Source organism: Berghia stephanieae, chromosome 5, assembly GCF_034508935.2.
Source record: "Berghia stephanieae isolate SIO BIC M18660-M18661 chromosome 5, UCSD_Bste_1.3, whole genome shotgun sequence".
In the NCBI taxonomy this organism is placed as follows: Eukaryota; Metazoa; Mollusca; class Gastropoda; order Nudibranchia; family Aeolidiidae; genus Berghia; species Berghia stephanieae.
In genome coordinates, this window is record NC_088364.1 from 66,468,709 (window position 1) to 66,491,917 (window position 23,209).

The 23,209-nt window shown below is 35.8% G+C and overlaps 1 protein-coding gene across 2 annotated transcripts; it reads right to left on the bottom strand.

The window, feature by feature from the left end:
• Positions 1 to 6,139: 6,139 nt before the first annotated feature.
• On the bottom strand, positions 6,140 to 21,817 carry LOC144973444 (uncharacterized). 2 transcript variants are annotated; one of them, XM_078915901.1, is made up of 6 exons: positions 21,698 to 21,817; positions 15,468 to 15,995; positions 12,817 to 13,088; positions 11,852 to 11,964; positions 10,631 to 11,074; positions 6,140 to 8,024 (listed from the first exon to the last, which is right to left on the bottom strand). In XM_078915901.1, the coding sequence occupies exons 2-6, from the start codon at positions 15,885 to 15,887 to the stop codon at positions 7,795 to 7,797; spliced, it is 1,479 nt and encodes a 492-aa protein (XP_078772027.1). In that variant the 5' UTR covers positions 15,888 to 15,995; positions 21,698 to 21,817; the 3' UTR covers positions 6,140 to 7,794. The 2 variants fall into 2 exon arrangements, with proteins under 2 accessions (XP_078772027.1, XP_078772028.1); XM_078915902.1 differs by lacking the exon at positions 21,698 to 21,817 and adding an exon at positions 21,493 to 21,573.
• Positions 21,818 to 23,209: the final 1,392 nt, after the last annotated feature.

A 23,209-nucleotide genomic window follows, 5' to 3' on the forward strand; every position in this document is an offset into this window, starting at 1 on the left:
AAATAATAAATAAATAATAATAATAATAATAATAATAATAATAATAATAATAATAATAATAATAATAATAATAATAATAATAATAATAATATAATATAATATATAATAATAATAATAATATAATAATAATAATAATAATAATAATAGCTAAGAAGCTCACAACATTGCCATCCGGAAGCACAAGGGACCAACACACAAAACTATGTGTAACCTTGAACGTTTATAGTCTGGTTAATAAAGTTGCGTGAGAATTACTCATAAACGCGGATGGCAACAAGCAATAACAAAGATCTGAGTGACGCCATCGTCGTTCTATCGATAGCACGCTCTTGGGAGAAGCCAATAAGCGTGCTCGAGTCAGAGCGTGCCGAAATCCGATGCTCCATGGATATAATCAATATTCGGTCACCCAGCTTTTGCGTGTCGTTCTACAGAGTGTGCTCGAATTCGGCATGCTAAAATCCAGCGAATATTGTATAACGTCTCAAGGACTCAACTATGCGCAGAGCGAGCGGGTCTCGAACCCATGACCTTCTCATCCGAAAGCGAGTGTCATACCACAAGACCATATACCTGCACACCGACAACTGTATTACATCGGGATGGTTTAGTTTCTGAACATGGACGTTATAGCTCGAAATATTCGATATTAAAAAAAAAAAGCTTTTATATAGCGCAATATCCACTAAACGTGCTCAAAGCGCTTTGCAAAGGGTCGCTGACCAATAGCAACACGTAACATATAGTACGAGACATGTCATGACGCCTGTTAGGCGATATTACAATTTTCCGGACAGGGACAACGCTGTTAACGGCCGGGTACTCATTTTACACATGAGTCCGATGAGAGAATGTGAGTAAATAGCCTTTCCCAAGGACTCAACTATGCGCAGAGCGAGGCTCGAACCCAGGACCTTCCGATCCGAAAGCCAGTGTCATACCACAAGACCACAAACCTGCACACCGACAACTGTATTACATCGGGATGGTTTAGGTTCTGATCATGGACGTCATAGCTCGAAAAATTATTATTAGATTGGTGTCAAAATAATTTGTTTCATGAAAAACGAAACATTCATCTTAATAGGATTCAATAGTCTGACGTCACGTCCACCCAGCAACCAGCAGCTTTGTTCTAAACACAGAAAATCGGTACGTTTTCACATGTCATGTGTTCAGATTGTATAAAAGTCCAAACATGATCAGATTTATAATGTTTTTCTCCTGTGTATACAACTTTATGCTCGTCGGAGAAAAATTTCATGAGGGCGTCCGCCATTGTTCCGATACTTAAAAACCAGTTACTAAGTTACTATGCGTTATTACGAGGGAAGTGACGTTGAACCCCATTACTTTAACCTTCAATTTATGCTTTCTATCTGACTCGTGTAACCTTCATATAATACTGACTTACTGACTTAAGGCCTTTCGCTTCCTAATCATCCGATCGGGACGCCTCGGCTGCCTCTCTAATCATCTGTGTCATTTCCTTTCACAGTTCACGGTCTTTTGCTGTGGATGCTAAGTTCATAAGGTCTTGCTTTGATTTTAATTCTTTGTTATTTTGAGGACAGTATAAATTGACGTGGGTGGTCTACCTTGGTATTTCTTGTGCCAAGATGGGATGAAAAACGTATTCATGGCTTTTGTTAGCTGGTATATTTTCATCTCTTCTGAGTATATGCCCAAGAAGCCGCCCTCTTGCCTCCAGGATTTGAATGGATAAGGGTCTTTCATTGCATTTTTCATACAGTATTTTATTGCTTATTTTTGTGGGGTATCGTATATTCAGGACTCTTCTCAGGTGTTTTCTATGGAATCTGTCAAATCTTTGCTCTTCGGCTCCAGTCAGTGCCCATGTTCCGCAGTTGTATATAAGCACGGATTTTACAAGGGTTGTGTATAATTTGATTTTAGTATTAAATTTTATTTTATCTTTTCTACTCCATATATGTAGTAATTTATTCAATGCAGCCGTCGATAAACTTTTACTTCTCTCTACATCTTCCTTATCTCCTATTCATGATCCTACTTTTTTCGTGGCTCTCCATCCATCTTTATTCCTTGACAATAATGTTACATCTGTTTTGTCACTATTTACGTACAGTTGGTGATTTTGTAAGGCTCTTTGGATGTCATTTACATTGACTTGTTTCAGACAAATAAAGTCGATGTCGTCTGCATATGCAATTTCCATGGGGAGTTCGTTTTCAAAACGTGATTGGGCCGAAGGTACAGATTTACGCACATCTTTTAAAGCATTTTCTAGGTAAATGATAAATAAAACATGGCTTAGGCTGTCTCCTTGTGGTGTGCCGATGTTGCCAAGGAATGATTTATTGTCTGAGGCACCGATTATTTTGGTGGTTATCCAGGTTTCACTTATAAGGAATCTGATTAATCTAACTTCATCTTCCATAACTATTCCTTTCAAAATATTTAACAAGGATTGGCGATTGATAGTATCGAAGGCGGCAGGCATATCTATTCCAATTATAACTATTTCTACTTTTTCTGACAGGGTTTTGGCAGCAAGTCATTTGTGGGTCCAAACTACATCTGCAGTAGTTCTCTCCGTCCTGAATCCGCTTTGACTATGTGACAAATAATTTTCAACAATCGATCTAATTCTTTTCAGTGTGCTTATCGTCTGCTTTTGATACTATTGATCACAATCTTCTTCTCAAACGTCTTGAAATTACTTATGGCGTGTCTGGTGCAGCGCTTGATTGGTTTAGGTCATATTTGTTTAATCGTAAACAGATTATTACGGTGGATGAATATAGATCGGAGGAAATCTTTCTTGATTGTGGGGTTCCCCAGGGTTCAGTACTTGGACCCGTTCTTTTTGTTTTGTACGTTGGCCCTCTGTCTAAAATCATCAGAAGTTTTGGTCTGTCTTACCATCAATACGCTGATGATACGCAATTGTACTGCGTTTCCAATATGAGAAATTTACAAGAAGTATCAGCCAATAGTAAAAATTGTATCCAAAGTGTTAAGAAATGGATGAATGAGAACAGACTGAAACTGAATGATGATAAGACGGAGGTGCTGTATGTGGGGAACAGGAAGTGGAAAAGTGAAACAGATTTGAAGTTGGGGGATGCCTCTATTCAAATTGTTGACAAAGTGAAAAACCTTGGCACATTCTTAGACTCTGGACTGTCGATGGAGCATCAGGTTAATAATTTGGTTAGATCTCTCTTTTTCCAACTAAAAAAGATTGCTTCCATTAGACGGTTCATATCTGAGGATGTGACCAAGCACCTGGTTGTGTCCCTCGTACTATCGAAATTGGATTATTGTAATGCTCTGTTGTTTGGCGTTTCGCAATACAATCTGAAACGTCTTCAGATTGTCCAAAACAGCGCTGCCAGACTAGTATTTATGAAGCGTAGGTGCGACTCTGCCGGACCTCTACTTCATGACCTGCATTGGCTGCCTGTTGAGAAAAGAATTAAATTCAAAGCTTGTGTTTTAGTGTATCGTTGTCTTGAAGGTACTGCCCCTTCCTACCTTTCAGAACTAATTGAAAGATATTCAAAACCCCGCCCCTTACGTTCGGCCAGTGATTCCACAAAACTAGTTGTCCCTCGAATTCGGAAAAATGCTGGAATGAGATCCTTTTCTCATTTCGGACCCTCTATCTGGAACGCCTTACCGCAGAGCATTCGTGAAAAAGAATCTTTGTCTATTTTTAAACGTTCGCTTAAAACATATTTGTTTCGATTTTAGTAGATGGTATGAGAAGCAAGATAGGTTTGGTTTGTGTTGTGTGTTGTGTTGTGTGTGTGTATGTGTGTGTGTGTGTGTGCTTGTGTGTGTGAATGAGTATGTTTCAGCCAAAGTAATTTGTAATTTAAGCGCTTAGAGTCTGGTGTCTCGGAGTTATAGCGCTATATAAGTTTTCAGCATTATTATTATTATTATTATTATCAGGGAGAGCGATTTTCTAATTGTATTAAGAAGAGTAATTGGTCTCAAATTCTTTGGAGGGCCTTTTGTTTTTCCTGGCTTTTGAATTGATATCAGCTCCTCTTTATTAATATCCAGGTTCTGATGACGTTCAAACGTCTGATTGAAAATGTCCGCTATGTGTTCATCTAATAAGGGTGGTCCATATTATAGAAGTTCAGAGCATACTCCATCTTCTCCCGGTGCTCTGTTGTTATTTAGACTTTTAAAAGCATTTCTCACTTCTCTTGGTGTAATAGGTTTAAATAGTGGTCGGGGATCTCCCCCAAATGAGCTGACGTGTGGCGTTTTGTTTTCTTGAAATTTTGTTTTATAGTATTCAAAAAGAACATTCGAAATGTCATTGGGGTTAATAATTAATTTTCCCGAGTCGTCCTCTATCTTTGGGTTTTCAAATGGTCTTTGGTTTATTAGTCTCACAGTTTATACATTGCTTGATGGTTGTTGCATTTATTAATAGTATCAACTTTTTTGTCCAACTCTTCATTTCTAAGATCAATTAATCTGTCTTATGCGGTGTGATATTTTGTTTCGTTCATATTTGAGTTTCTGTCTTTCTCCTTCCTTTTTAAAGTTTTGTATTCTTATTCGCAAATCTTTTTGTTGGTTAGATAATTGAGCTATGATGGTGTTATACGCACGGCCTTGTCGTTTGGTTGTAGTTGTCCCAGCGCTTTGAATTGCAGTATTTATTATTGCACTTCGTATACGTGACCATGCTTCGTTTGTATTGAGTTGTCGCTGGTATCGTAATAATACATAATAATAATATAACACAGCGCCGAACCCACAAAGTGCCTTAACTCTCTCAATCCTAGAGATTTTTGCTACTTTTCAAAATTGGAAAAAATGTCTTAAAAATGAGCATGTACATATATAGTTTTATTCAACTTCCATTACCATGTAAAAGCAAAAAAAAAAACAAAAAAACGTTAGCTTTGATACTAGATACGCCTTTAATTTGTCTCAGAAAAATGTAATAAATAGGCATGGGGTAAAAGTAACCTGGGTAAACAACGGATATAGTCGGTGTTAGGGATGAGTGAGTTAAGGCGCTACAAACATACATTTTAAAAACAAACTATAATATATAAAGCATTTACACGGAGTTGACGTGGTCAATGCGATTCACAATATTTCATTTATTCTCCTAGTAGGCCATGTAGAAGCACATTTCCATTTCATACCCTGTCCCGCCCGAGTCAGGGAAGCTACATTACAAGGGTTGCCGGGACTTGTTTCGGCTCGAAATATGGGGGCATATTCCATGCGTCTGGGAGGAGTTTCCCCACTTACCTACATTTTGTGAAAGCAGCAAGTGGCAGTAGAGCAAACAACTGTCTCGGTCTCATATATAGATAGTATGCGCTTGGCTAAGAAGCTCACAACATTGCCATCCGGAAGTATAACTGACCAACACACAAAACTATGTGTAACTTTGCACGTTTATACAGTTTAGTGAGAATTACTCATAAACACGGTTGGCAAAAAGCAATAACAAAGACCTGAGTGACGTCAACTTCGTTCTATCTATAAACCTGGCTAATATTACGAAAAAATCGAAGAATTACGAACAATTTCAGAACTTCGTTTAAATTTATTGAAACTTATTATGTCAGACCACATCATTTTAAGGATATATATAATTTTCAGGTTGACAGGTCTGCCAATATGTCTTTTGAGGGGAGCTCACATGTCAATAATTTCTAATAGCTCGGTAATCTTTTTATCTTTTTTTTTTTTCTTTTTCGGTCTTCTCTTGCGTGTTACCCGCAGCTTGGATATGGGCTGGTATCACGAGATTTTCGTGTACGGTAATCCAATACAACCACATCAAAGTCATCTATTTATTTATATATTTATATTTATATATATATATATATATATATATATATATATATATATATATATATATATATATTCATTCATTCATTCAATCAATTATCTGTTTATCAATATACTATTGAAACTACAAAGTAACACACCATGATACAAGCAATACATTGTGTACTTTAGATTTTAAGTTTAGCCTTTTTGTGTTATTAAGCGAAAGAAAAAATGGCATAGATACAAAATAACACAGGGTAAGTAAGAAGAGGACTCGTTCCATGTACCATTGTTGGTCATACGAAAACAAACAAACAAACAAACAAACAATCGTGAGCTTTCCTTCGATCCTTTAATCTAATAACATGGTCAATCTACCATTCATTAATAAAACAATTGAATCAAACGGCTATTCAAGCATACACACATATTATATGATATAATACAAACACACCAACGCATAACACACACTCCTCTCTCTCTCTCTCTCTCTCTCTCTCTCTCTCTCTCTCTCTCTCTCTCTTTCTCTCTCTCTCTCTTTCTTTCTTTCTTTATTCCTGTTTTCTCTCTCTTTCTCTCTCCCTCATACTCATAAACAACGTAACATACATAATATGCACACACAACGCATTGAATAAAACAAACAAATGGTAATCTATTGTTGGATGAAGACCAAAAAAAAAAAACAAAAAAAATAAATAAACACACACACAAAAGATCAACAACATTGTCACCATCTCCTTTTGATGATTCAGAAGAAAGAATACAGTGGATTCTTGATAAAGCCAACACCGCCGGACCAGAAAGATTGGTTGACTTAAAGCAAGGTTGACTTTATACATTATCAATGGAAAACGTGTGGATAAAGAACAACAAGATTGATGATTTAACATTTGATGAACTAACAAGATGTGTTGACTTTAAGCAGAAGTTGACTTTATGAGAGTTGGATCTATACGTATTCTACTGTAGATAGCTTTGTAAAATTGTATCTTGTTCCGGCTTGAGTCATCGGTTAGGAATATATTTCATCCAAGGACTAGTTATATCATACTTAGTGTAATTCTCATTTCTATGGTTTCACCTTATCAAATATAGCCAATTTGCAGGCCTCTAAGGGGGGAGGGGGGTCGCAGCATGACACACCTGTATTCGTCTTCACTTTACAATTCCTAATTGGCTCGATGGGGCCTGGATGTTGCGAGTTCAAGACACACCCGCCATTTTGTGTGGTCTTAAGCAAGTTACTTGCACTTGCTTACTGGGAGCCTGTTGGTAAATTTGTACTTTTTTAAAAGTTTAATAATATAGATGAATAGGCTTCCCAAAAATACAACAACAAAAAAAACTTTAAAAAAAAACATGTTAAAATGTTCTGTTTAAAAATATAACAACAACAACAACAACAACAACAAAAAGGGAATAGCCTAACCACTTTGCGTTTGTCGACGAAGTACCAAAACCTGGCCTCTGGGAGATAGCAATATAGCTGTCAATTAACGCCCGTGTCAAGAGGAGAAAGTGACGATGGGTGTGGGTCAAACACTGCGCAAGGAGCATTGCAATACCTATCACCATGCAGACATTTGAATGGAGCCTGCAAGCAAGGGGAACAAGTGGGAGCGCCCTAGACAGAGGACGAATTCAAAGCCTTAGATATAATTCCAGGAGACGAAGACGCAGACAGATGAATATAGAGGACCGCTGCTGTTGAGGTCTTATACTCCACAAAGGACGAAGAGGACTAACTCGGGTAACTCTCCATTACACATTGTGTGTAACATTAGGTTACACCAAAAAATAGCTCGATTGACTCCATATTCGCCTTTTTTATAGACGTGATAATTCTGCGCACAAAGTGATTCTCTTTTATTTTAAAGACATCCAAGCCAGCAAAAACAGTTAGAGCACGACATACCTAATTCAGTTATAATAAAGACTTACTTTGCATGTTAAGAGCGCAAACATAGCAATTTCATATAAACGATGTCATATTTCGTGATATCCTGTCATACATCCCTGTTGGTAGTCAAGACGACCGCATGTATAACAAGTGCCACCAAACAGCTCGATGATTGGTCCAGCATGCCAGCGACACGAGTTGGGCTTGTTGCAGCTGTCTCGGACTCGCTTGTTGCATTTCTTGCATGTGAATGGGATATCTGGTTGATAGCCATGTCCAGTTTGTCTTGATGGAGGCACGCTGCAGACTCCATTCGCTGAAATAAATACCAGCAGACTGTATTAATAATGGCTTATTAAAGCTTTTTAAAAAATTGAGTGCATGCACTCATGAACAGCAAAAATATGTATAAAAATTATAGGATACAATGTCAGAAAAAGCAGAAGGAAAACACACGAAAAAAAAAACCCAATAAAACTTCAAACAAACAGAAACAGCTTTTCTAAACCGATGATCAAACCTCAGACCTCCTGATTAGTGGTAATCATGAGGGCTGAGATTTTATTTTATGTTATAAGAGAGAGAAAGAGAGAGAGAGAGAGAGAGCGAGAGAGAGAGAGAGAGAGCGAGAGAGAGAGAGAGAGAGAGAAAGAGAGAGAGAGAGAGTCATTAAATCTGGTGAAACATTTACAGTTCCATCAACGTGTATTCAACTATAAATTTCTTATAAACGACACAGGGTTGATAAGTGATGGATTTATTGAAATAATCAGCGGCGTGGCGTATTGACGGCATATGATGGTGCCATGATTAGAAAAAAAATTCTAATACAGTGAACACGGTTAAGAGGAGAGAGCACGATATATTAAAAACTCTCTTTTATGGAAGGGTGGGGGAGGGTCGATGGTTTCTACGAGTGGACAAAACTTACAAAAACAAATAATTCATGAAAACAACAAGCCACAACACTAAGATACAAGTCCCGTATGAAAAGGTCTTTGTAATTATTCTTTGTCCACCATTTAAAGGATTGGATTTGGTAGATAATGCAATCAATATGTTATAAATGTAAATCAAAAGAGAAAAAAAAAACCTATGACAGAAATTACTTACTTTTAGTACTTGTAAAAAAAAAATCTGCACTGCGATGTTTCATCTCTGCAAATCTTTTTATAATGTGTTTATTGAAATCTGGAATGGCATCTATTTCAGCTTTATGAATTGACAGAATCATTAATGAATTTAACCGCTCCTGTTTCATTGAATTTCGCAACAAAAAAATTTCACTCTTTTAAGGGTGCTAAAACAACGTTCAGGACGTTAAGAAATACGATGGAAGTGGTTAAGGTCACTATAGCCTATAGATGTCCATGATTTGTCAGTGTTTGTTGTATCTGTAAAAAGTAGACAATAATAACAAAAGACTAAACTAACTGTGAGCCATTCATGCCTGTCTACCATGTCACTGAAAAAGAGCGTTTTCGAGATTTCCACACCTGTGTTAATTCAAAATCAGTTGGTTGGTGAGGAACTAGTCTTTTTATTTCTAATTTGTCATCTAGTGTCAATCTCCCAAACGGTCGGTGAAGTAAAGAGTCAACTTGATTCATTGCAATTCATTGTTTAACAAAACAAAACTTCAAAGTATATCTCAAATAGTGGAAATCAGTGGAATACGATTAATGATTGCACAAATAAAAGGTAGATTCAGATCTTAAAGCATCACAAAGAAAAAATCACTCCACTTAAGTACTTAAAAATCTGAAAATACACCAAAAGTATAACTGTTGACAGTCTTCGGTTTCTTTCTCTGACTGACACAAATACACACGCACAAACACACAGACACACACACACACACACACACACAAATAAACACTCATACACACGTAACCATCAACTCGGCACTACAAGCAAGAAAAATGTTGGTAAATTAGTCCACAATGCTTCGTTGCAAAGAATTACTTTATTCAATAATCGTGAAAAAGAGGTGGGGAGGGGGGGTTTGATATGTCATATTTTAAAGTTTTATGATGTTTTTCTTTGCTGCTTACAAATAAACATGACAATGATCAGTGTTTTTGACAGTTAATGTAATATTTTGGATTGCCGAAGTTACCCTACATTGGCAATTGCCTAAAATAAACATTTTTGAACTTTGAACCTAATTTGGCGCATCCCCCCAGTCCAACGGTGGAGCTCTCAGATCCTGGCACAAGTCGAGGGGTTTTCCGCTATTTGGAGATAGTATAATTCGACCCAGTTTCTCGCTCAATCAGCTGTCGCGATACTAATGGATATAGCATTAATTGGAGCTCGGATTGCTTTGCACCACGGTGTTTGATTTAGTCACTACTTCGCGGAGTGATGTCACCAACACACGAGTCGGCGCAGTGCGTGACTCGGAATCTTGAATAGAGTGGAGACTAAAAATGTTGTTGGCGAGTTGGCGAAAGACAGTGGAGTTAAAATCTCTGTTTTATTTTTAATTAAATTATGCTGTTAATGATTTTTTAAAAGACTGGTGCGGTGCCTGGCACCATTCGATCCAATGGCCCCACGCCACTGGAAATAATACGACATATTATAATGAAGTAATTTGCTACATCGCCTCATGGAACTCCTCTCGTATATGAATCAATCGTCATCCAGATGTTGAATTTAACAGTGAACGGGTGATTAGGTAAGATATCCCTTGTGCGTCTATTTTAGCACACATCATTTATGCGCTCCTCTCAAACAAAAGATAGAGGACTCGAAGACATACTGGATGTTGGATGTTGACCTCTGTACGGGCATGGGAATAGACTTCTGATTTGGGCAATTATGACTTAGCGACCACACTCTTACCACTTTAAAAAAAAATAGAACAAATGCTGGCTAACTAATTGGGGGTTGATAATGAGAGGCCATATACAGTACCTTTTTCGCCATCTTCATCGTGGACCTCGACACTCGTAAAAAAGAAATTGTTGGATTGGCTGTTACTTGGCACGGTGGCCGTGTTGGACGAATGGATGATGGAAGTGTTGGAGGCCGAAGCCTGCGGAAGTGCTTTTCTCTCCTTGAGTTGTTGGCTGCTGGGTCTACTGCTTCTACTGTCATTGTTGGAGGTGGTAGCGATGGTTTTGTCGTGAGATTCGTTGCTTTGATGAATGGATTTGATCGGTGCAAGTCTAGGCGTTACACATCTTTGTCGGTGTTGGCTATTATTGTCATTGTAAGCATTGTTACTGTAACAGCTATTTTTGCTGCTGCTGTTGCTGTAGTCATTGAAGGACGAAGAGGAGAGGGAGGTGTCACCGTTGTGTGAATGATATTGTTGATGATGTGGATGCCACGACCCCTGGCGAGTTAGAATTTTCACTGAAGAATAAAAAACGAACAAAGAAACATTTTGTTGTTGGATTATTTTCTTTGGAATATTATGCATATGTAAAATGCCTTTATTTTCTTTTACTATCAATATCGATGAAAGATATAGGTGACACACAACATGTCACAAATTCATAAATCTGAGACTTCTTTGAAGTTAGAATAGTAACTACTTGCGGCTTTGACTGCTTACACTAATAGTAAAAGCGATAATGAGATGAGGAGCAACATCCATCATTCAAAAATCTTAAAAAGTTGGATGCCTCAAACAGTAAAAGATGCGCATGTAATATGTAATGAACAAAAATGAATATAACAGATTTAAAAAAACAAACAAAAATAAATTTAAAAAATAAAGAAAAGAAAAAAACAAAAAAAAACAAACAAACATGGAGGGTTTCGGGCTCAAAACCTTATTCAGCCAACAACAACAACAACAACAACAACAACAACAACCCCCCCCCCCCCAACAATAAAAACATAAGAATTCATGACTAAATTCCAGATCGACAACTGATGATTTTGGTAGGTCCTGTCAGTAGAAGAAAATCTTGGAATGTAAACATTGTGTTTATTGTATAGAGTAAAAGCTCGAGTTAGAAAAATATATTCAGTCAGAGGAAAAAAAAAAAGATTAAATCAAAGCTTTGTTCCGGGTGGTAGACACTTATTATATTCCCATCAAAGAGCAATAAATTACTTAAACACTTAAACCAAAAGGTGACATCGAATGTTTGTATAGAGAAATAATCAAGACTTGCAGCTCACTTGATTGCAAACGGCGGACATGGTCTATTTCGTTGCGTCTTTGGTGTGATTCCAGCTTTACTCTTTGATGATCCAGAGTCTTTCGGTGTTTTAAAGCCTCTTTGTTGGTTGATCTAAATGAAAAGATAATAAATGCATTTAAAAGGGAGGGTGAGGTTGATAATGGGTGTAAATAAAACACAATATGATAACACATTTAAGCATCCAATGGCGTAGCATGCTCACAGTATAAGAAGGTGGTGCCAGAATCAGAAGAAAATGACTTAAAACATGCTATATTTGTAAATACAAAAGAAAGAGAAAAAAAGAAAGAAAGAAAAGACTTTCTCAAAGAAGTAAGAGGCGGTATATACTATTTCTCAGTTTGTTTTTTCAATGCTGTAATCCATTTTTAAAAGATGGATGCGATATAGCCACGCCCCTGTTTTAAAGCACCCGTCCCCCCAATTCTGATAGACTGAAAAATGTATCAAAGCCCCTTTATGAGTATATCTAAATGAAAAATACAATTACTACACTTGAGATGGGGATGATAGTGGGTGTAAATGAAATACAATATATGACAATATGATAAGCAACAGTAAACAGGCGGTTGATAGAATGATAGAACTAAATAACAGATTGATTTATCAGTAAAAGAATGAATATGTCAGTCAGTCAATGCGTAAATGAATGAATTACGGAATTATCGAGTGAATAAATGAAAAATCAAATGAAATGAAAAAATGAATGAATGTCCATATGTATAGATGGAACGACATTGACGTCACTCGGCTCTTTGATATTGATTTTAGACAGCCATTTTGGTGATTACTTCTCTCTAAATTATATCAATCAGTCTATAAATGTTCAATATTACAAACGGTTTTGTAGGTCAGTACGTTTAATCCGGCTGGCGAATGTTGCGAGTATTTTACCAAAACGCACATCACCAATAAATGAATGAATGAGTGAATAAGCCTTACTTTATAGCTTGCACCAGTTGATTCCTTATCCTGTTCTCTACACATCTGCTTTTCTTCTGATGTAGCACAAGATCCCGGAAGACCGTTCTCTCACCGCACGCCTCACACTGCACCGGTCTCCAATCACACTCTTGAACGTGATCTTGAAGCTGGCATCGTTTTACCTTGATCTGGCAGCCGCCACTGCCCCCTTTCTTCGAGTGGGGACACGGCATGGGTGTGTTCGGACACTCATCGCTGACATGTCGGGGTAACTTTCCTAACGGCAAAACCTGAAAATTACGATGGGAGAAATAATAATAATAATAATAATAATAATAATAATAATAATAATAATAATAATAATAATAATAATAATAATAATAATAATAATAATAATAATAACAATAATAATAATAATAATAATAATAATAATAAAACAACAACAAAATAATAATAATAATAATAATAATAATAATAATAATAATAATAATAATAATAATAATAATTAATAATAATGATGAGGATGATGATGATAATGACGATGATGGTGATATTACTACTACTACTACTACTACTACTACTACTACTACTACTACTACTACTACTACTACTACTACTACTACTACTACTACTACTACCACTACTGATAATAATAATAATAATAATAATAATAATAATAATAAATAATAATAATAATAATAATAATAATGATGATGGGGGAGGAGGAGGAGGATAATAATAATAATAATAATAATAATAATAATAATAATAATAATAATAATAATAATAATAATAATAATAATAATAATAATAATAATAATAATGTAATAATAATAATATAATAATAATAATAATAATAATAATAATAATAATAATAATAATATATAATAATAATGATGATGATGATGATGATGATGATGATGATGATGATGATGATAATAATAATAATAATTAATAATAATAATAATAATAATAATAATAATAATAATAATAATAATAATAATAATAATAATAATAATAATAATAATAATAATAATAATAATAATAATTAACAACATTTTATAGCGCATCACAAATGCCAATCCTCCACCCTTCATAACCGTTTTGAATGCAATAACTCTTCATCGATAAATCTTACTGGAATATGCCTAAAAATTGACACCATGGCACCAGAAAAAAACAAAGCACTTTTTTTTCATTTTGTCCAGAAGACCCGAGATTTCTGTAAAGTTTCAGATTTGAGCCTTTTGACATATTATTTATTGGGGGCCATCTTAATCTATCAATATGTGAAATAAAAATTTTCTTACAAAAAATCTTTATAAAATGTTTTTAGTCATTGTGGTGTCTATTATTAATAAGTAGATCACTGGCCTAAAAAGTTGCTGTCTTCAGATAAACTATAAATAGAACGTATTTATGATCTCCAATCAACCATTTTAATAACTCTAAACTTAACGCACGAAAAGGCATAGACTCGTCTAAATATAACATTGTAAATTAATTTCCTATCTATTCAACATATAGCTATAATATTGTACCATTAAAATCCAGTTGTATTTTCATGTCAGAGATTCCATTTGTGAAAGATACTGTTGTTATGGAGAAGAAAAAAACAAACAAAACACAAACAATAACAATAGCACTTAAGAAATAAAAACGAACAAAACAAACACAAAAAAAAAAGAAAAAAACCCAACAACAACAACAACAAAATATTAAAAAAACACACACCAAAAAAAAACACACACAAAAAAAAAAAAAACAACAAAAAAAGCAACCAAAAACAAACAGAGGTCTAAATTAATAATTAATTAAATGAACAAATTAATAAATAAATAATTAGATAGGTAAAAATTACAAAAGCTAAGAACGCCGTATACGTGTTGTGCACATTCAAAAAGGGTCTTGAAGAATACTGTATACTATCCGATTTACAACCGCTGTGATACAGTACTCAGTGGATTCCCACACGCCGAGTTCCAGACGCTGTGCAATACGATACGCTGGAGCTGATTGGTTGAATGTATTGATACTGTGCATTTTTCCAAACAGCTCACAACACAACATTCACCAGACAGAAATAACGCTCCACACCACAAAACTGTACCTATATAACCTTAGACGTTTATATTCTGATTGATAGAATTTAGTTAGAGCTATTCATAAAAATGGCTGATGAAAAACAATATCAAAGAACTGAGTGACGTCAATTTCGTTCTATTTATTAGTTACCTCCCATGAGAATCGGATTTTGGCATGCTCGGATTCTAGCACGCACTTTGGCTTCTCCTGATAGCGTGCTAGAATCTAGCGAGTACTGTAACTGTAATCGTGAATAAATGGATTACAGGTTGAGCGTGTTTTAAAGATGAATTCAAAGCAGTTGCCCATCAAACGAATGTCCGTGCTTAAATAAATAAATTATATCTCGATTACTAAGTCAAGATATTTGTAATGGATAACTTTTAATACCAGAACATTATGAAGAAAGTTTTTTTTGTGTGTGTGTGGACCAATTATAGAACTATGAAGTAAAAAGAATGGATTTTTATTATATCTAAAACCCCATCCTATAACTTTATAACCAATTAACTTGAATAACAATTGAAAAAGGCGTCCTGTTAACTAGTTTATCTGGTTAAAAATTAAATCCTCAATTTTCTCACCTCGCCACATTTGTGGTCGCAATGAATCACCAGGTTCAATAACTTCACACGGAGATGAACTGGAGGTTGATTTGCTGGAGTCTTGTCCAAAGGTATGCTGCAAGTTGGGCATTCTTCCTTAATAATACTATGCAAGCAGCCGCTACAGAAGACATGCTGACAAGAACTCACTTCCGGTTTGACGAACACACGCCTGCAAATGGCACATATCAAATCTTGATCAACTCGACCTTCGAAGAGACTCAAATCAAGTCCTTTTTCTAGAAAGTTCTCTTCGTCGAAATTGTTTTTACGATATACGTTAGAAGATTGTCTGTAGGTGCTATGGTCATCAATATTGTTGTTCCGAAATCTTACTTTTCTTCGGGATTGGCTTGAACGCAGATGTTGTCTAGGGCTATCCATTTTTTTTCCTAACATGAAAATGTAAAATTATTTCGGTGTGCTTTGAATCACTCACAATCACGATTTCAAACGATTTACTATAATTTTCCTCCTTTTATGATGGGTTCCTTTTTGGCAGGTTAACTGAAATAAACAAATAGATAAATAGGTAAATAGCCAATCAATCAATCAATCAATCAATCAATCAATCAAGGTAAATAAATAAAACAAAACAAACAAATCCCCCCCCCCCCGCCCCCACTCCCCCCCCCCCCCCCCCCAAAAAAAAAAAAGAAACGAGGAATATTTCCATGATTTAAGGGATACTCGATACAGTTCACAAAACGTCATATTTATCCTTTATCAGATTTTTATTTTTATATATGTTGCCTTTTTGCTCGGCATTGATGCAATATCCGTAGCTGCTACCAACGCCATAGTACACTGACAGAGCACTTTTTATAAAAACAATTTTGGCTGATACCGTTAGAACATCGATCACTCAACATGGAGAAGATCGGTGGACAGAAAGGTGAGAAAAGCAGGAACCAAGAGGTTTAAGTGAGTGGTCGATCGATTAAGACGGTCACTAACTTGTTAAAAAGTTTCAATATGGACACCATAATGTCGACTTACTCTTACAAAATACCTTGGAACTTTTTCCATTTTGGCCAGATTTTTAAAATGTTTGTTCAAATATTGACTCACAATTTGGCAAACTTTCTATCAAATCTGAAGGATTTTTTAAAAAGTTATAAGTCAAGAATTTTTGCTAGTTTTGAGTCATCTTAATGGAGCAATATTTGAGGTTTCTATATTTCTGGCGACAATGAAAACTTATAAAATATGTTTTTTTTCATTGTAATACAACAGAAGATCGCCCACCCGTGTTGTTTTCAAACCAGTGGATACACAAGAAAGAAGATTTATAAGACTTCTGTTATGGTGAATGACCGCCTTAAGAGGCATGTTTTCACACGAAGCAGTTCGTTTATGTGGGAAAGCACTGTTCCACCAAATGTGTCAATTCACAACCGATCGCACTGAATTATCGTTAAGAATTTAAATAACCAGAAACTGAAAAGTCTCTGTCATCATCACAATTTTCTTAAGAGCGGCTGACAAGGAGGAGAAGAAGAAAGCAGAGGGCGAGATTGAGGAGGAGGAGGAGGCGGAGGAGGAGGAGGAGGAGGAGGAGGAGGAGGAGGAGGAGGAGGAGATGGTGGATTGGTGGTGGTGGAGGAGGAGGTGGAGGAGAAGAGAGTGGGGAAATTAAAGAAGGCGATGAGGATGATAAAAAAGACGAGACAGGATAGAAGATAAAGAATGTTTATAATGAAAGAGAAGGAATAAGCTCCAAGAACAATATAAAAAATATTCCACAGCAAGACTTTCTTCAGAGCAAATTATCTAATCTTATCTAAAACCTAAAAACACCCGATGACCGAAACATTTGTAAATAACACAAAAAAATGTCTGATCAACGGAATGCTATTATCCGGTCTGGACTGTATTGCCTTCCAATAAGATCACGGTTTTGATGCAACAGTCCTATCTCTTGCCTTAAAGGGATCCCACTGCCCTTTGTGAGACGAATTTCTAAGTCAACAATCAACGCGTTGTCCTAATATATACGCAAATTTCAGTTCAAACACAATCCTGACTGACCGCCATAGTTAAACTTTAACCCTCTCCTTACCGGCTACAGGAAAATCTTCACATTTGTTTGGATACAATAAACATTTAATTTTAAAAAAGATATTGGTTATAGATATAGGCTACATCATAAAATCTATAGAAAATTTTGTAAATATATCACAAGAATCACATGTCCATAGACATTCTTGTATGTCCACGGTCTGGTCTCGGTAATAATTGATTGCATTATTATTTTTTTTGTTCAAGCATTATTAACCAAAAACATTTTTTAAAATGTGATTTGGTTTCTCTATCACTTGCCATATTAAATTAAAGGATGGGCCACTCGATGAAACCTTATAGCTAAATAGCGTCCTGTCCAAAGGATAGCAAGCAAGCTATCTTCCGTTTCACGCTATGGAAACTGGGACAAACTCCGGCTCCAAGGGCCTAACGGCTGAAGGATTACTTTTTTTTTACTCATCTACAAAGATATCGCCATTGTAAAATCGATCTTAATCGCCAAAAATCTTGAGGTCTGGTCTTGCTTCAGAAGGATAAAAATATTAACCAACTGGCTAATTTTCATAGCAGATAGTAGTGTGGTCCTCACACACACACACACACACACACACACACACCACACACAACACACACACACGCGCGCGCGCGCGCACACACACACATACAGACTTGCTCTTTCTTTTATTAATATAGATGAATTTAACCGCTTCGAAAAAGAACAAACGACGTGCCAAAAAAATTTCTGCCGTCTGTCTAGATTTTAAGTGACGTATTAATGTTTTCATAGTTTTTGTTATTGGCTGAAGAAGGGTTTTTAACCCGAAACGTTCCGTGTTTGACATTTTGTTCTTTTTCGAAGCCGTTACATTATTTATTTTCGTTCAATAATTTGTATATCAAATGGTGCGCGTTGGAGCCATAATGTTCGTAACAGATGGTTGATTTGTGTAGACTGATTGAACTTGGTTTTATTCCAATAGCGTCCTGTCCAAAGGACAGCAAGCAATTGCTATCTTCAGTTTCACGCTATGGAAACTGGGATAAACTCCGGCTCCAAGGGCCTAACGGCTCTGAAGGACTACTTTTTTTTTTACTCATTTACAAAGATATCGCCATTGTAAAATCGATCTTAATCGCCAAAAATCTTGAGGTCTGGTCTTGCTTCAGAAGGATAAAAATATTAACCAACTGGCTAATTTTCATAGCAGATAGTAGTGTGGTCCTCACACACACACACACACACACACACACACACACCACACACACACACACACACACGCGCGCGCGCGCGCACACACACACACAGACTTGCTCTTTCTTTTATTAATATAGATGAATATAACCGCTTCGAAAAAGAACAAACGACGTGCCAAAAAAATTTCTGCCGTCTGTCTAGATTTTAAGTGACGTATTAATGTTTTCATTGTTTTTGTTATTGGCTGAAGAAGGGTTTTTAACCCGAAACGTTTCGTGTTTGACATTTTGTTCTTTTTCGAAGCCGTTACATTATTTATTTTCGTTCAATAATTTGGATATCAAATGGTGCGCTTTGGAGCCATAATGTTCGTAACAGATGGTTGATTTGTGTAGACTGATTGAACTTGGTTTTATTCCCCATAATGAAAATGTTGCAGTTGAAAACTCGAAAAAATAAATGACTTTCTGAAACGGAATGGAAGTTTCAATTTAATTAAGGAATATAGATGAAATGGACGTTTCGGGTTTCCCCTTTTTCAACAAAACACGATGAATGAAATACTAAAGACGAATGGGAGATGTGAGAATGGCGTTGTTATTCATTTGTTTGAAGTGTTTCATTCATCGTGTTTTGTTGATAAAGGGGAAACCCGAAACATTCACATTATCTGTCTTTGTTGATTAAATTGAGTTGCCAATCCATTTCCTATTGTTATTTTTTTCTTCTATACTATTTCAAGCTGGTTTAGCGCGCACATTTCTAAAATAGAGAGAAGTGAATAATTAAGCAAATAGAAAACTACTTGCTTCTTTCAATCATTAAGGGGAGGGGCGACACCTGAAACTATTTTCAAGAATAATGATTATATCCAATATCTTTTTATATTGGGACCTTGCCTATGACCAATGGAATCGAACCATGTGATTTATTTCGGTGGGCGTGTCCGGTTGCCATGGTGACGGCCGCCATCTTGGATTTTACTCTTCTCTGGGTGCTATTTTAAAAAGTTACTTTCTCAATAAGTTTCCATGGAATTTTCTTGAAATTTGGCATGGTTGTATATTTGTATATTATTTAAAAAAATACAGAGCATTTTTTAAATATTTTAAATAGATTTTTATTTACAAATTTTTTAAAATTATATTTTTTCGGTATGATAAAAATCATGTTTTTTGACATAAAAATGTCAATTTTTCAAAAAATAATAAAGATATTTAAAATTCCTTCTGTATGATTTTAGATAATCACTATAGCTCTAGACATGCAAAGTTTTAAACAAATTGATTGATAAATGACAAAATAAGATAAAAAATAGTGTTAAAAATGTCATTTTGAGAAAAACGAGATCAAAGATAACAATGAATGAAAATAATAAGACAAAACGGTACAACCAGCTCAAAACATATCAGCACCGTATGAGGGTCCCCCGTGTTCTTTTTCTGCCTCCCTCTGGGCTTTTTCACGGGTCTGAGCTTTCATTTTGCGTCTTTTTTTTCTCTTTGTGTTGAGCAACCCTTATGCTCTGGTCAAGTCTTTTTGACTCTGCTTGTTGACTCAACATCTGGGAGTGTTCTCCCAGTCCACCGATGCCCAAAGACACTTTCAGGGATGTTATTTCTGTTGGACCAAAATTATACTCTGCACCAAACTCAACTTTTTTTAGGGAATGGAAGTATGTTTTATGGCATTTTGACCAAACAGAATTATGAAATCTTTCGTTTGGATTTTGTGTTGTCTTCATCTCACAACACTTCAACAAAGCATATACAGGCTTCAAGTGCTCATGAATTAAATCAAAATTCAAAGGTGTATTTACACGCTGCTTGTGTCAACAGGATACACATGGGCAGCAATATATTTTTTTATAAAAGCATCTGGAGTCCGGTTCAGGAGGACAATACCTATGTTAGGGAAGTCATTGGTGGAATAACCGTGGTAAAGACCGGCAAGAATAGCCCATCTCATTTCTTTCCGCTGCGGCATTGCTTGGAATCGCTTTATCATAATACTACTATCACACACCAAATTCCAATCAAAGATTTGTGGTCACGGGTCAACCACGAGCCATCATAACTTTCTTGCTTTCTTGGCTTTTGTAGCAAATAACTGTTGCCAACGTTTGGATTTTTTTGTCACTTTAGGTATAGTTATAATAATCCAGTAAAAATTGGAAATATTTAGAGATAATTAACGTGAATACGTGTCAAAATTTGATAAAACAACTGATCAATCGAAAGGTAAACAAATCGTAGTAAAAGATAATAGTAAGAGAGGCGAACTTTCACCCTGACTCAACATCCAATCCCTAGCGCGGAGTCAGAGGTCTAGAACAAGGTCAGCCAATCAGATCGCACCATTCGTGATCACGTTGTATTTACCTGACAACTTGACCTCTTATCAGCTGTTTGACACACAATCTTTGTTCGCGACTAACAGTTTCTAAACTCCTCCCCTGCCCATATTCTGATATTTATGAGACTGAAACCGTGTCAAATAGACGGGCAAAGAGTAGACTAAACTATCGATATCAAAATTTACAACATCGATATGTATTATAATGCTTTTCAGTCCTATTATTTTCAGTTGAATTCTCACAAAAAATTGAAAAGTTTGGTATTTTCATGTCGACTTCCATGGTTATGAAAGACGATTTACAAACTTTATATTATCCAAATCACCATCTAAGTGCTGAAAATATGTGAAAAAATGATTGTTCTTTGATAATAAATAAAAAACAGAAATTTTATATTTTGACCCAAAAATCGATATTTCAGGTGTCGCCCCTCCCCTTAAAATACACTTCATGATTTCCCAATCCAAGAATATATGAACAACACAGCAAACTAGTTTCTAGGCGAACAAACAAGGGGTAGAAATAAATAAATAAATAAATAAATAAAACGTATGTCGTACAATATAATTATCTATTATAAAATTTAAGATTCCAACTTAGAACACGACAAAATATTATTTCAATATTAGATACCTATGTTACGTAGATCTTATCTATAGCTTAAACATGTAACGTTCCAAATTGAAATGTTATGACTCGTTTTAATGTCACAATAAAATAACCTTACAGAGGGCACAACGTGAATCGATCAACGACAAGAGACAGCAAAAAGACATGCATAGCTTGCTAACAGCTTTCAAAAGCACTCCCAGATAGCATTGCCTTACATTGACCGAAATTTTTGTTTTCTAATTTGGCCAGAAATTTTTCGGCTTCAAATTTCTATGAATTATAATCACCCTCAAATTCTCAAATACGTTTAAACATAAGATTCTTTGAAGTGACATTGAACACCTCTTTGGAAACTCAAGTTTAAGAATTTTTGTGTGCTAAATTGAGGGTTAATTTAAATCATGAAATTTTGAAGAAGAAAAAAAAAAACCTAACAAATTTTGGCAAAATTAAGATAAGTTATTTTGTCTGTGTGCGGCAGTATTGGTTTGACAAATCAATACCAAAGGTATTTATCAGCACAGGGCTTTAAAGTGAAAGCAGTGGAGCGTCTCTGAAGCGGGTAACCGTTAAACAAATGTGATTGCAAAGAAAGTGATTTTCCACTTAGCGGAAACCTTATCCAAACTAATCCAATTAATACCCGCTTCACCAGTATGAAAATCAACAGACAGACGAACCCACTGTGTGCTATAAAAACCATTACGAATTAAATGGAACTCTTCTACAAATAAGGAATATAAAACGGATCTGTATCTCTATCAATTAGCTATTTATTACCAAATATTTCTTCTTCGTCTTAATGGCTTATTTTTGTGGCGCCGGCGGCTCAACAGTATGATGTCTCTCCTAGTAACTAAACAAGCAATGCTAGGTATGGTCAGTGACCAGTTAGGTGACAAAAGTTTGGCTCAGGCGTTGTGTCCTTAGGTAAGGCATTTTACACGCATTATCCCACTTGGGTGTGAATGAGTATCAGGGAAAAAGGCAGTGAGAGATAATGTATGTTCTAGTTCAAAAAGACGCTTAACAGGCGACTTGTACCATATAAAGTGGAAATGCGGTGCTATATGGCATGCTGGTAGAATAAATAAAGAAATGTGTACCACATTAAGCATAACGAATCCTTGGTCTCTCCTAGTAACTAAACAAGCAATGCTAGGTATGGTCAGTGACCAGTTAGGTGACAAAAGTTTGGCTCAGGCGTTGTGTCCTTTGGTAAGGCATTTTACACGCATTATCCCACTTAGGTGTGAATGAGTATCAGGGAAAAGGCAGTGAGAGATAATGTATGTGCTAGTTCAAAAAGACGCTTAACAGGCGACTTGTACCATATAAAGTGGAAATGCGGTGTTATATGGCATGCTGGTAGAATAAATAAAGGACTGTGTACCACATTAAGCATAACGAATCCTTGGACATGCGCTAAAAAATGCTCATATTAATAGTATTTATTCACAGAAACCTATCCTATCCACAGCCTGTGGTCAATCCCCCGTTTTAAAGCATGAAGCATGACAAATTAGTATGGCA

Bases quoted from the DNA above. Each gene is read 5' to 3' on its own strand.
- LOC144973444 (XM_078915901.1), bottom strand. From the start codon at position 15,887: ATGTTAGGAAAAAAAATGGATAGCCCTAGACAACATCTGCGTTCAAGC. The intron at 11,965-12,816 runs GTAAGGCTTATT...CTTTTCATTTAG, and splicing joins CAACTGGTGCAAGCTATAAA to ATCAACCAACAAAGAGGCTT. The intron at 8,025-10,630 runs GTACTGTATATG...TATTTATTTCAG, and splicing joins CGATGAAGATGGCGAAAAAG to CGAATGGAGTCTGCAGCGTG.